Here is a 13,356-nt window from a genome sequence, read left to right on the forward strand (position 1 = left end):
GGAAAAGACAGACTCAGAGTGGGCAGGTAACTCTAAAATGTTATTTCTCTTAGCTGACAAGGAGTTTGTTAGCTTTCTTTTTGCTTCCCTCCTTCTCCGTAACAACACAAAAAAGGAATGTCAACATGCAGCTAGGGTAGTATGGAGCAAAACTGCACTCTTTAGGAAAATGCACTAAATGCCAGGTGAACCATACTCAAGACCAAGCTCTGCCATTGACTACCATTGTGACCTTGTTTTGGTCACTCTTTCTGAGCCTCAATTTCTTCATTGGTAAAATGAGGAGAGAGTGCTTGTATGCCTTAGTTTCTTCAACTATGAAATGAAGGGCTAGGAACTAAAGTTCCTTCCAGGTCTAAATCCTATGATACTATTTCTTTGAGTTACTCATTCATTCATTCATCATTTATTAATACAGCAGGCACTCTACTAAGTACTTTGAATATAAAGACAAAATGGAAATGGTCACTGCCCTTAAAAAGAAAAGAACTTATATGTGCAAAATTATTTATAGCAGCCCTTTTCGTGTTGAGAAATACTTGAAATTGAGGAATGTCCATCAATTGGGGAATGACTGAACAAGCTGTACTATATGAATGTAATATAACACCATTGTGCAGTAAGGAATGGTGAACAGAAAAACTTGTAAAGACTTTTATGAACTGAAACAAAGTGAAAAGAGCAGAATCAGGAAAACATTGCACACAATATCGGCAGCACCGTGTGGTGGTCCACTATGAATGTCTCAGCTCTCCTCAGTAACACAATGATCCAAGGACTCACAAAGGAAAATGCTATCCACATCCAGATAAAGAACTGATGGACTCTGAATGCAGATTGAAGCATAACTAACTAACATGGAAATACGTTTTACGTGATAGCACGTGTATAACCTAAATCAAATTGCCTACCATTTTAGGAAGAGCGAGGGAGAAAAATTTTGGAACTCAAAATGTAAAAATGAATGCTAAAAATTGTCTGGACAAGTAATTAGAAAAAATACTATTTAAAAAAGTTTATGTTCTATTAAGGGAAAAAATGTTCATAAAGATAAGTAAAGACAAAGTAATTTGGGATGGGAGGAGGACCTGATCTAGGAGGCCACCTTTGAAGGAACTCTTCTCTAAGAGTTAACAAAGAAGTGGAATCTAGGCACAGAGATGGAAGGGAAAGTGCTATAAAATATGAGGTATTATTATTATTTTTGCGCATTTCTTCTGATTTCCCCACATAATGCTCTTAGAAAAACAAGCAGAAGATGAAAGCAGTCACTATTCAAATAGGGTAGAAGAGATTTCTGTTCAGAGATTAAGTGGAGCAGAGAACCCCTAGCTAGGATCCCTTCCAGCTCTATGATTCTGTAAAGAAGAATTAATGTGTAAATATGTAACACTGTTTTCATTCTACTGTATTTCAAATAACATCCCCTTTTATGTCATCTTTCTCCCTTTAAACTGTAAGCTCCTTGATGAGAGACACTCAATTTTTGCTTGTATTTGTACTCCCATTGATTCGCACAGTGCCTGGGACATAGTAAGGACTTAATAAATGTTTTATCTATTTATCGAGCACCAGACCTGGAGTCAGAAAGACCTGAATTCAAATCCAGCCTCAGACACTTACTAGCTGTATGACCCTAGGCAAGTCACTTAACCTTTGCTTGCCTCAGTTTCCTTATCTGTAAAATGAGGATGGTAATAGTTGCCACCTCCTAGGGTTGTTGTGAGGATCAAATAAGATAATAATTGAGATAATAGTGCTTAGCGCAGTGCCTGTCACATAGTAAGTGCTATATAAATATCAGTGATCAATCTATTGTTAAAGCTTTTTTTAAAGTTACCTTTCAAGATAAGACCCAGAGAGAGGGGTTAAAAAAAAGGAACCATCCTAACTTAGGGAATGTGGTGGGATGCGTGAGCTGCAAAGAAGTTTCTCCAGTTTCCCCATATTCCCTTCCCTGAAGGTTTTGACCGGTCCTCCCAGTACCATTTCAGCAGTTAGAAATTAGACTACATCTCCCAGCAGGCCATGCTCTCACAGCTCACAAATTTAAATCCGATTCTGAGTCAGGCTCAGATCCAGTCTGCTGGGAGTAGCAGAGAAAGCAGACGGCCAAGAAAGAACCTGAGAGAAGTGAGAGCAGGAGCAGCAGGTTGGAAAAATGATAAGCACTTTGGTGCTGCTCACCTCCTTCCTTTCCTTCCTGTTCGGGGCAATTCCCTACATCAGGTCTGTGTTCATTCATTGACTCACTAGAAATCTTTACTTATTCCTGAATCAGGGGCCACTTCTGTTGAGAGAGGGAAAAGAGATGGAGCCAGACTGGGAGAAATGAGTGGGGGCAGAAACTACAGGAAGGCAGTGGTTATGGATACCAACCACCCTGAAAGATGAGAAAGGAGATAAAACCAATTTGCCAAGTGCATCATGCAAGTGGAGGATGGGTGATTTTGAATCCTTTAGGGACTGGTAAGAAGAGTGGATGACTTTAGTAGATAACTTGCTGTTGGAATCTAACTGTATTGATTACTCTTAATGATGCATGCCTCCCTGTCTACTAAGCATCCCTAGTCCAGATGGCACTTTTGAATGACATGGGTCATGATTGCTGAGGGATTAATTAGTGAATGCTTAGGGGAATTCTGGGGAAGAAATGAATAAACTCTTGTTTCCTTTGAAACTCCCCATATCTCGACAAACCTAGTTTCTCATTCTGTTCTGTGATTTCTCTGTTGTAGATGTCAAGGGCTGCTTGTTCTAAAGAGAAAATCTGGGGATTGTCAATAATTGAAAAGTCTAAAGAGAAGGAACAACCACATCCCATTTTGAAGCCAAAGCATCCCTTTAGGGCCTTGATATTCCACTTTCATTTGAACCATGAATGAGCAGCTATGGGCAATAGGGAGGAGCTCTGGTCTCGAGTTCTGTCAGTCAGTTGACAAGTATTTATAAAGTGTTGGAATTACCACTGTAGTGGAATAACAGCATTGTACTTGAGATGGCTAGCCTCCTGGACCCACGGAGAAATAGAGAGGTGGCCAGAGCAGAGTATTCCTACAGAGGATGGTCAAAGTCTGACCACTGAGCATACTGCTCAAAATTTTTTCCAACGGTCCTGGGCAGATTAGATTTTTCAGCTAAGGCTTGTTAAGTGTATTATTATACTTGGCATGATGTGTATTATTTATAGAATATTGATAAAGAAGGGAACCTACTTTTAAAGGACCTCAGGGATAACCATAAATATCTCAGCGATGCGCAGACGATTCCTGCTCAACAGATCTGGCCAAATGTCCTTTAAAGTCACTTCTAACTCAGGTTCCTGTGACTCTATGTCCTCTGCTACCTCATGGACTTCTTTTTGAGTTTTCACGGTCTCTGTTCCTAGTCAGGCAACTTTCTTCTGATTTAACTTAAAAACATTTTAGTACATTTTCTTTTTAATATCAATCATTATAAGCATAAGGAACAATAACGAAGGAAAAGTGCAAACAAGACAAATCAAACAAAGTCCTCATCCCCTTTGCCCAGATGATTCTCTTGTTCATAGGTATGTATCACCTTCTAGCAAGGAATTCCAACAGATTGCCTTGCTGAGCCAAAAGTAACATATTGACCTAAAGAAGGCAATTAAGGTTAAGGAGCATGTTCTCTGTGTCATGGTGATTGCATACAGAAAGAATGGAAGAAATCTATAGTCATTTCTTAAGCAAGTCAGATAGGGACTGAGAAAGAAAATGAGTGTTAATAACCTTTCCTCTTGTATCTGTAGGAAGTACTTTGCTGGCGGAGTTTGTACATCAACTGTGGAGCTTCCTGGAAAGGTAGTTGTGGTCACCGGAGCCAACACAGGCATCGGAAAGGAGACAGCCAAAGATCTTGCTCGTAGAGGCGAGTCCGTGCTCTCCCAGTTTTTGTCTTTTTTCCTGTTACTGTCCCCCACTTCCTCCTATTTCACCTATTTTTGCTGTTAGCTACTCTTGTTTTGGAGGCATGTGGCTAGGAGTTCAAGAACATGTTTAATAAATTTCCTCATTTGTAAAATAGATGGGTTAGACTAAGTCAGTGCTTCTCAACATTTTTTGTTTCGTAAAGTCCCTTTCAAGCAAAACAAATGTGTTATGAATCTCCAGGGTGATTTAATATATTACTGATAATATTCTTTACAATTTTTTACAGTTTTATGGCACCAATAAATAATTTTAAAAGTATCAAACATAGGACCCGAGTCACATTGTGTCCAAGATCATGAGTGAGGCTGTAATTGGGAAATGTAGTTAGGAAATATTTCATAAAATAAATGAAAATGCAAGAGAACATAGATAATGTTAATATGTAGTTTTCAAAGTCAATAGGAGTTTTTCAGGGATCCTTATGTATAATTTAGTGGCCCCAGTTTATATTTAAGTTTGACACCTTTGCCTTAGACCATTGTCGAAAACCATAAAAGTTGGGGACAACTTAATGGGAATCTGTAGTCTAGATAATCTTGAAAGTCTCTTCTAGAAATAGAATTCTATGGCTCTACTATAATGATTCAGAACTGGGAGGTTTAAATTGAGTGAGACCACTTGTTTTAATGTCTCCCTCTGAAAACCTCTCCCTATTGCCCTTTCTCACAAGCATGATGGGCATAATTACTAGTACATTTATATAGTTTTACTATCTCTTACCAGAAACATACATTCAACATCTGTGTATTTCTCCTCTCCTTCCCATAAGTGCAGCATTCAAAAGACTAAACATAGCCTGGAATCATGTTTATGTTAACAGACCTGAGTGCACAGGTTCCTGAAAACCCTAAGATGATAAAATTGTCACCATTATGTTGAAGAACATAGTCCACTTATCCCCTTTGAGAGTACTCAGCTCTAACTTGTTTTTTTCCTCTTTCCTCTGCCTAGGAGCCAGAGTATATATTGCCTGCCGGGATATACTAAAAGGAGAGTCGGCAGCCAGTGAGATCCGGGCTGCAACAAAAAACCAGCAGGTGTTCGTTCGGAAGCTGGACTTGTCTGACACCAAGTCAATCCGAGCATTTGCCGAAGGATTCCTTGCAGGTGATGAGGGAGCAGGGTTGTTGTTTGTCCTTCATTCTTGAAGAGGATCATGACATCAGGAAAGTGATGCCAAGACTTGCAAGTGAACTGGATTTAATGAGGGAGGGCTGTACAAAGTCACCAGACTCACTCTCTTCTCTGGAGCCATCTGGGTCCAGTGGCAAGATATAGATCAGGAAGACCAGAGATGGCCCCAGATACAGTAAGGGACCTTTTGGCCTTTTTAATTTGAGGTCTTTCTCAGGTCTCAGTTTGACTGAGGTAAAGTCCATTCAGTGATTAAGGCTAAGGTAAGAAATGAGGCAAAGAATGGTCTCTTTTACCTAGTTTAAAAAAAAAAAACAACCCAATAACTATCTGGGAGGGAAAGACCCTCAGGGTTTCTGTCCAAAACAGAAACAATTGCTATTTACATTCCCTCTGAGCCAATCAGGGCCCAAACAATGACCAAGTGAGGCTTGGGACCTATTGTTGACCAATCAGTGACAGCCAGAGTGATTTGGGTGTGAGGTTCTTTGCTTAAGAAAGAAAGCTAGTCCTTAACCCCCAAGATGTAAACTAGAGAAGAAAGGATACAGGTTGTAGGAGTGACTGGTCCACCCAGAGATCTTCCCCTTGCATCAGCACTGAGTCCCCACCTAACTGGTTCTGCTACTAGAACCTGCAGGGCAGGATTCGGAGGCAGGAGAAGGATAGCCAGACAAACTGGGTGGGGCCCCTTACTTTCCTCTAGCTTCACTTATGGGAATATGGGAAATGCTAGGCTCCTTGCCTGGGCTTGAATGATGACATAAAGGTGTGGAACCAGTGTTGCAGAGGCCCTACATTGTCCTTTATTATTTGATGGTCAGTGAGCCAACAACATTTTGTGGCCATACTAGGTGGGGCGTATCAGCTGGCACTGCACTTTGGGATCGTGGAAGATGGATAACCAGGTTTCACCTGCTATTCAAAAAGGTTCATGAGCGAGACTTGGGGGCGGGGAGCACAATTCTAGATGAAGGGTCCTAGATGATGTGGCACCTAGACAGTCACTGGTGGGGAAGGTTACTCCAATATTTGTAACTGTCAATGAGCACACTTTCATGTTTCCTACTGTGCGTTGTCTCCTCCAATTAGATGGTAAGTTTCTTGGGGGCAGGGAAGTATATCTAGCACTTAGCACAGTGCCAGGCACATAGTAGGTGTATTGGATTAGATTGGATTGAGTGAATCCTCTGTGGAACCAACATTGTATAGTCATGAATAAAGGCATAGGGCAGGTGCCCAGGGTCTTAAAAGTGAGGATTGTGGCAGGCTGGTATGGGTCCCCCTCACTCATGGCTCATTCTGCTTTTATTGTGTTTTGCCAGAAGAAAAACAGCTCCACATACTAATTAATAATGCAGGGGTGATGATGTGTCCCTACTCCAAGACGGCAGATGGCTTTGAGACCCACTTTGGAGTCAACCACTTGGGTAAGTCGTTTTCCCGTGGTGAATGTTGACCCATTCATGCTCTTCCTGTTCTCAAGCTCACATCCAGAGAAATGAGGCCATTTATATTACCTCCCTTTGCTGTACCTAGGTGTACCCAGGTGTACCTGGAGCATGGGCCAGTTGTGACTGGAACCCGTAGCTCACACTCACGCTTCCACAGCATTCTCTTCTCCTGTATGGATAATGCTAAGGGCTTAGAACCATGACATCCAGCCGTAGCATCTGGCAGAACTCTTTTCCCCAAATGCTAGGATTGTGATATGGGAAGGTATTAACACTAATGTGCACTCAGTTTTATATATTGAACACATAAGCTGGAAGTGATTCTCACTCTTCCCATGCTCCTCCAACGAATCAAGATTCATCCCTGGGACAAACCGGAACCCACTGGGGATTTACACCCAGACAGATCACCTTTACACTGCCCAGGCATCTACATATGAATACTTCCACAGATGCATGTGCTTTGTACACATTCATGTCATTCCCTAAATCATTCTCTCTCTCCCTCTCTCATCCTTACACTAATATTCTACTCTCATTTTTGGTACTCATTCAATAACTGCTCCATATTCAACACAAATACTCAGGAGTCAACTTCCTAACGTGTCTGTTCCACCAATTAATGACCAGAGTTAAGAGAATATTATGACTGTACTGCATGGCCTCAGGGTAGCTTATAAGCATCAGCCTAACTGTGGACCCTTTAAGGTTCTCAGCATACTCCTCACTATTCTCCATGTGGGGATGCCCCAAAGCCAGCTCTATGAATTCTCAATAGCTCTGTGGCAGGGAAAGGACTATATAGGGCTATGGCACATTGAATCAGGGTCACAATAAAATGGACAAACTGATATCAAGCAGATTGATTAATGCTGATTCATGTCTCTGTCCTGACCTGTTCTCTAAGATGGGATTTTTCCTCCGTATAAACCAGGAATTTCAGGAGATACTGGGGTGAATAGTGTCAGTCTAGTGTGGGGGTGGCATTAGAGCAGGACATATTGAGCAAGGTCAGGCCTGGGAAGCCAGGTATGGCTAGAAAGATCAGGCTAAAGGCAGAGCAGGTTATAGGTCAAGTCCAGAGAGAACGCTCAAGAATATTGGACAGCCTCGTAGGTTGAAAAGCCAGTCAGGAAGAGAGGTCAAGGCTGTTGTGCTAATGGACGGTGTGGGAGCTCTTGGCAAGAGTGTTGAATTTGGAGGGAGGGCCCTTAGGTTTGCATCCCAGCCCTGCTATTTGATGGGGTAGCAAGATGGCTTGGTGGATAAAGTACCAGGCCTGAAGTCAGGAAGACTCATTTTCCTGAGGTGTGTGACCTTGGGCAAATCACTTAACCCTCTTTGCCTCAGTTTCCTCATCTGTCAAATGACCTGGAAAAGGAAATGCAAACCACTCCAGTATCTCTGCCAAGAAAACCTTCCAAAAGGGGTCCCGAAAGAGTTAGACATGACTGCACAACAACCTGCTACTTGATACCTGAATGGACTTGGGCAAGTCACCTAAACTCTCCGGGCCTGTTCCCTTGTCTGTGTCCCTTTATGTGAGGGGGTTGAACTGGGTGACCTCACAGATGACTTCCAACTCTCGGTCTAGGGCCCTACGAGGCCTGTGTGTCCTCTGCCCTCTTTTATCCTTCTTGTCTATGGCTAGGGTCCACACATGTGTAATCATGGCCGGAGAGAGAGAGGCAAAGGCTGTTAGTGTTCTCTGCTTCTGATTGGATAGGAGCAAAGGTGATGGAATTATCAAGAGGTTGTTACAGAGAGGGACAGGAGAAGTGAAAAAATTGCGTGGCCTTATCCTTGTCCATTGGTTTGAGGAAAAGGGAAAGACTGCTTGCCTCATGGTAAAAATTCCCTCGTGGACTTGTTCTCTGATCTCCTCCTTTAACAGTGGGGCAGGGTAGCAATAACGTTGGTATAGCATTCTAAAGTTTGCAGAAAGCCTTCTGCACAAGAGCCCTATTAGATGGGTATTGAAAGCAGCATCATCCGCGTTTTACAGATGAGGAAACTTGGGCTCACGTCAAAGTGACTTTGACCAATTAGTCGATAAACATTTATTAAGTACTTACTGTTTGCCAGGTATAGGTCAGTGTTAGGTGCTTGAGATACACTGATAAAAGTAAAAAATTTCCAACCATCCAGGGGCTTATATTCCATTGGTGGAAACAATATATACACATATAATTATATACAAAATAGATATAAAGGTACTAGCATCTGGGGGTGGGAGGGAGGGTAGACAGGGGCAGGAATCAATCAAGTTTTCATGTAGAAAGTGGCAGTTGAACTTGAAGGAGACTAGAGATTCTAAGAGCTGGCAGTGAGGAGGGGGTGCATGCCAGGCATAGGGCACAGACAGTGCAAAAGCATGGAGATGGGAAACAGAGTACTATATATGAGAAAGAGTAAGAAGGCCACTTTGATGGCACCTTAGGATACATGTAAGGTAGTAATGTATAATAAAGCTGGAAAGATCATACCAAAGGTCAATCAGTAAATAAATAAACAAGCATTTATTAAGTGCCTAATAGGTGCTAAGTACTGTGATAGGCACTGGATATATAAAAGCAAAAAATGATTCTTATTATTATGAAGCATATATATGTAGGTAAAAACATGTATATATACATGTATATACATCTGTACACACACAGAATGAATTTTAAAATGAATATGAGGTAGTTATGGAGAGAGGGCACTAAGACTTGGGCAAATCAGGAAAAGCTTCATGTAGAAGATGGGGCTTAAACTGAGACTTGAAGGAAGTAAGGATTCTATGAAGCAGAGGTGAGGAGTGAGGGCATTCTAAGCGTGAGGGCTGCTGGTACAAGGGCATGGAGGTAGGAGATGAGGTATCACATGTGAGGAAAAGGTAGCTGGACTGCAGAATATAGGAAGGGGAGGAATATATAATGAGGCTGGAAAGATAGGTTGGGGCAGATGGTTAAGGGCTTTGTAAGCCATCCTTAGGAGTTTATAGAAACAATAGGGAACTGTTAGAGTTTATTAGGTATAGGAGTGACGTGGTCAGACTTGAATGCTTAAGAAAAATCACTTTGGCAGCTGTATGGAAGATGGATTAGAATAGGGAGAATCTTGACTCAGTGGTCTGCTGGTAAATGTTTAACAACCAGCTCTCCAGGAAAAACCCAATTAAAACAAAATGTATGCACAGCTTAAATGTATACATTTAACTTTAATCTGCATTATTAACATTTTCTCTATCACTTTCTTAAATCTGGATAATCAACATAACCCTGATTTGTGGCATTTGCTGATTTCCGAGGTTTAAGTGCTCACACTGAAAATTTAACAACTGGTTCAAGCTGGCTCCAGCCCACCCCAGGACTTGAGGCAGGGAGATTGTACAATTGATAAATGTGAAGAGTCAGGATCTGAATCTGGTTCTCTCCTGGCTCAACATCCAGCTTTCTTTTTACTCTCAAGTATATCTAGGCAGTTCAGCTTCTCATTTCCCATTCTTGGACAGCTGCTTTTATCTTCATAGCTTTCTCCATCATTCTGTTCTGCTCATAGGCCACTTCCTTCTGACTCACCTGCTTTTGGAGAGACTGAAAGAGTCAGCTCCATCCCGTGTGGTGAACTTATCTTCAGTGGTTCACCATTTGGGCAGTATTTACTTCCGTAACCTGGAAGGGGAAAAGTACTACAATCGTCTGTTTGCTTACTGCCATAGCAAGCTGGCCAATGTGCTTTTTACCCGCGAATTGGCTTATCGGCTAAAAGGTAAGCCTAGACCTGGGACATGGGGGTAGAAGGTGCGTATTCAAATTTAAGAAAAAAATGGCAGGAGTAAGCATCGAAAAAGTAGGAAAGATGCTCCACAGTGGGAGGCCTCATTCGAATGAAGTCGGAGCTCGGTATGCTGCCCTCCCTTCCCAGAACAACCTTCCCCATGTTACCCTCGCCTCACCCCCAATGCCCAAGAAAAAAAAGAAAAGAAAAACCAGACAAGAACATTTCCCTGAATATGTGTTGAATGCTGGGCATAAATAGACTGCTAATTACTGCTACTAGTATTTCTGTTACTACTACTAGTACTGCTAGCACCATTTTTATTACTACTACGACTATGACTACGACTGCTACAACCTAACATTTATACAGTGATAACGCGTTAAAGTTTGGAAAACACTTTACATGCATTGTCTCACTGGAACCTTAAAACTATTTTGTGATGTGGGTTTTACATCACATTACACGAAGGTTTTACAGGCGTAGCATTTCTATTTTACAGACGAAGACACTCAGACTCAGAGGTTAAGTGACTTTCCCAAAGTCCCGTAGATAGTAAGTATCACGAGCAGGATTTTAGTGTCTTCCTGACGCCAAGTACCACAGTAGAAGACGGTCCTTGCTCCTAAATTGTTTAAAATCTAATAGGAGTAAGGTAGTAGGGTGGAGTCCTGGAAAGATATACTGGAGACCCGTAGTTTAAGTCCTGTCTTGATTACTTACTAACTCTGTGAATTTCCACAAGCCAGTTAAACTCTGTGGGTCCAGTTTCTTTATCTGTAAAATGAAGGGTCTAGATGTTATACGGTCTCTAAAGTTGCTTCCAACTCTAAAATTCTAAGATTCTCTGAAGTTTGAGAAAATTCTGACTCTGACTTTCTGTAGGTCTTGGGGAAGGGAACAAGCATTTATGAAGCTCCTGCTATGTGGCAGGCACTCTGCTAAGGGCTTTACAAGAATATACACATATATGTATATATATGTATGTATATATATACATATATGTACACATATGTGGATCGAATGTTATAAGGATCAAAGTATAAATATATTTGTATATATGTGTGTGTGTGTGTGTGTGTGTGTGTGTGTGTGTATGTATATTATTTGATCCTTACAACAATCCTGGGAAGGAGGTGCTATTATTATCCCCATCGTGGAAACTAAGGCAAACAGGGTTAAGTGACTTACCCAGGGTCACATGGCTAGTAAATGTCCAAGGCTGGATTTAACCTCAGGTCTGCCTGACTCCAGGCCTAGCACTGTGTCCACTGCACCACCTAGGTTCTAAATGATTATAGGATAGAGTCAGTGATTCTGTCTGTTGGGAGGGAGAGATTATTTATCAGTCTATACTCTGGTGGGAGGTAGCTTCTATCAAACCTTGCCATCATTCGTGTGCATCGTCCCTTTTCATCATTGTCCCTCTGTAGGGTCTTGTTTCATGAATCCTCTTCCCGTATAACCCCTGTCCTTTGTGTCGCAGGGACTGGTGTCACCACATACGCCGTCCACCCAGGCATCGTCCGATCTGAATTGACGCGTCACTCGTTCCTCATGTGTCTGCTGTGGCGTCTGTTTACCCCTTTCCTGAAGTCAACCCGAGAAGGAGCTCAGACAAGCCTCCATTGTGCTTTGGCTGAGGGTATCGAGTCTCAGAGTGGCAGATATTTTAGGTGGGTGTTAGCCTGACTGTTTGTATGGAGGACATGAAGGCTGTAAACTCTGGGGAGGAAGCGACAGCTCTTTGTCACAGTGGAAAGAATACTGGATTTGATGTCAGAGGAACTGGGTTCAAATCTCAGCTTGGTCATCTACTACTTATGTGACCCGAGACAAGTCATTTGTCCTTTCTGGACCTCAGTTTCCTCATTTGTAAAATGAAGGGGAATTAGGCAGCTCCAGATAGGGTCACCCATTGGTCAAGTACTTATAGGACCTGTTGGCCAGGTGCCGTAGGGCTGTTTCCCTAGCAAACTGATGACAGGGGTGGAAGCACAATTCAGAAATAGCTGGGGTACTTTCCATGCCATTGAGTCACCCCCTGCCACACTGGGCTCGGTCATTTACTCATCAGGGTTCAGCAAGTGGATTCACTAGATTGACTAGCTATATGTCAGTGCCAGTTTGTGTTTTCCCCTTCAGCCTTGTGGTTCCTTGTTAGTTTCTTTTCTGATTTGTTTATTTGCATGTAATACAAAGCATTGGGTGAAGGTCAGTCATAGCAGCCTGGATCTAGGGCTAAAAGGGACCTCAGAGGACATCTACTTTATGAACCCAGATCTTCCCGAGTCCAGAGTCACTGTTCTTTCTGGTCCATCCTGATATGTGCTCTGTTCTTACCAATTAACCTTGCTAAGAATAGCACTGTCCACAGAGAAAATAGAAATCTCACTGGACATGTGTCTGGGTCGGGTACCATAAGCTGGACCTCCACACTTCTCTCTCATACTCTAAACATCTTCTCTCTCAACCAGCGATTGCAGGAAAGCATGGGTGTCACCAAAGGGTTGCAACAACAAAACAGCCAAGCGCCTATGGGATGTCAGCTGTGAACTCCTAGGCATCTAGTGGGAATACGTGGTGGCAGAAGAGAAGGTGACTTCATATTTTTAGCCTGGACTATTTGAGCCCAAACAGCCAGGAACAATTCCCAAAGGAGAAGGCACATTGACATGGGAAGGATCAACTGTGGCCTGTGGACACATTCCTCCTCTATTCCACCTCCGTCACCTGTCTGAGAACCTTTGTCCTCTTTGCCCTCTTGCCATCTTGGCTCTTTTGGGTAGACATTCACATTTACATAATCTTCTTACCAAAGGGTGTGGTGAGTAGCACCAGTGCTTTATCTGGTAAAGGGCAGGCCCCTGCTCACAAATACCAGTCGCTGAAGGGCTTCCAGGGAAGTTAACATTGGTTTCCACACTCATCCTACTTGGTTGCAGCTGGTTAGTCTTCCATTTTAGAAGCATCCTTTACTTGGCCTCAGATGAATTGAAAGGGGCCTAGAGTTATACCTCTCAAACTAGCAGGAGACCATGGTCAATGATATC

The 13,356-nt window shown here is 42.4% G+C and overlaps 1 protein-coding gene across 1 annotated transcript; it reads left to right on the top strand.

The window, feature by feature from the left end:
• Positions 1-2,161: 2,161 nt before the first annotated feature.
• Positions 2,162-12,874, top strand: LOC118829235 (retinol dehydrogenase 12-like). The gene is made up of 7 exons (XM_036736221.1): positions 2,162-2,229; positions 3,773-3,891; positions 4,905-5,060; positions 6,413-6,517; positions 10,085-10,294; positions 11,790-11,979; positions 12,781-12,874. The coding sequence occupies exons 1-7, from the start codon at positions 2,162-2,164 to the stop codon at positions 12,872-12,874; spliced, it is 942 nt and encodes a 313-aa protein (XP_036592116.1).
• Positions 12,875-13,356: the final 482 nt, after the last annotated feature.

Source organism: Trichosurus vulpecula, chromosome 8 (genome assembly GCF_011100635.1).
Source record: "Trichosurus vulpecula isolate mTriVul1 chromosome 8, mTriVul1.pri, whole genome shotgun sequence".
Lineage (NCBI taxonomy): Eukaryota > Metazoa > Chordata > Mammalia > Diprotodontia > Phalangeridae > Trichosurus > Trichosurus vulpecula.

Excerpts from the sequence above, each read along its gene's own strand:
- LOC118829235 (XM_036736221.1), top strand. The coding sequence starts at position 2,162 with ATGATAAGCACTTTGGTGCTGCTCACCTCCTTCCTTTCCTTCCTGTTC. Across the intron at positions 2,230-3,772 it reads GGGGCAATTCCCTACATCAG|GAAGTACTTTGCTGGCGGAG; the intron begins GTCTGTGTTCAT and ends TTGTATCTGTAG. Across the intron at positions 3,892-4,904 it reads CAAAGATCTTGCTCGTAGAG|GAGCCAGAGTATATATTGCC; the intron begins GCGAGTCCGTGC and ends TCCTCTGCCTAG.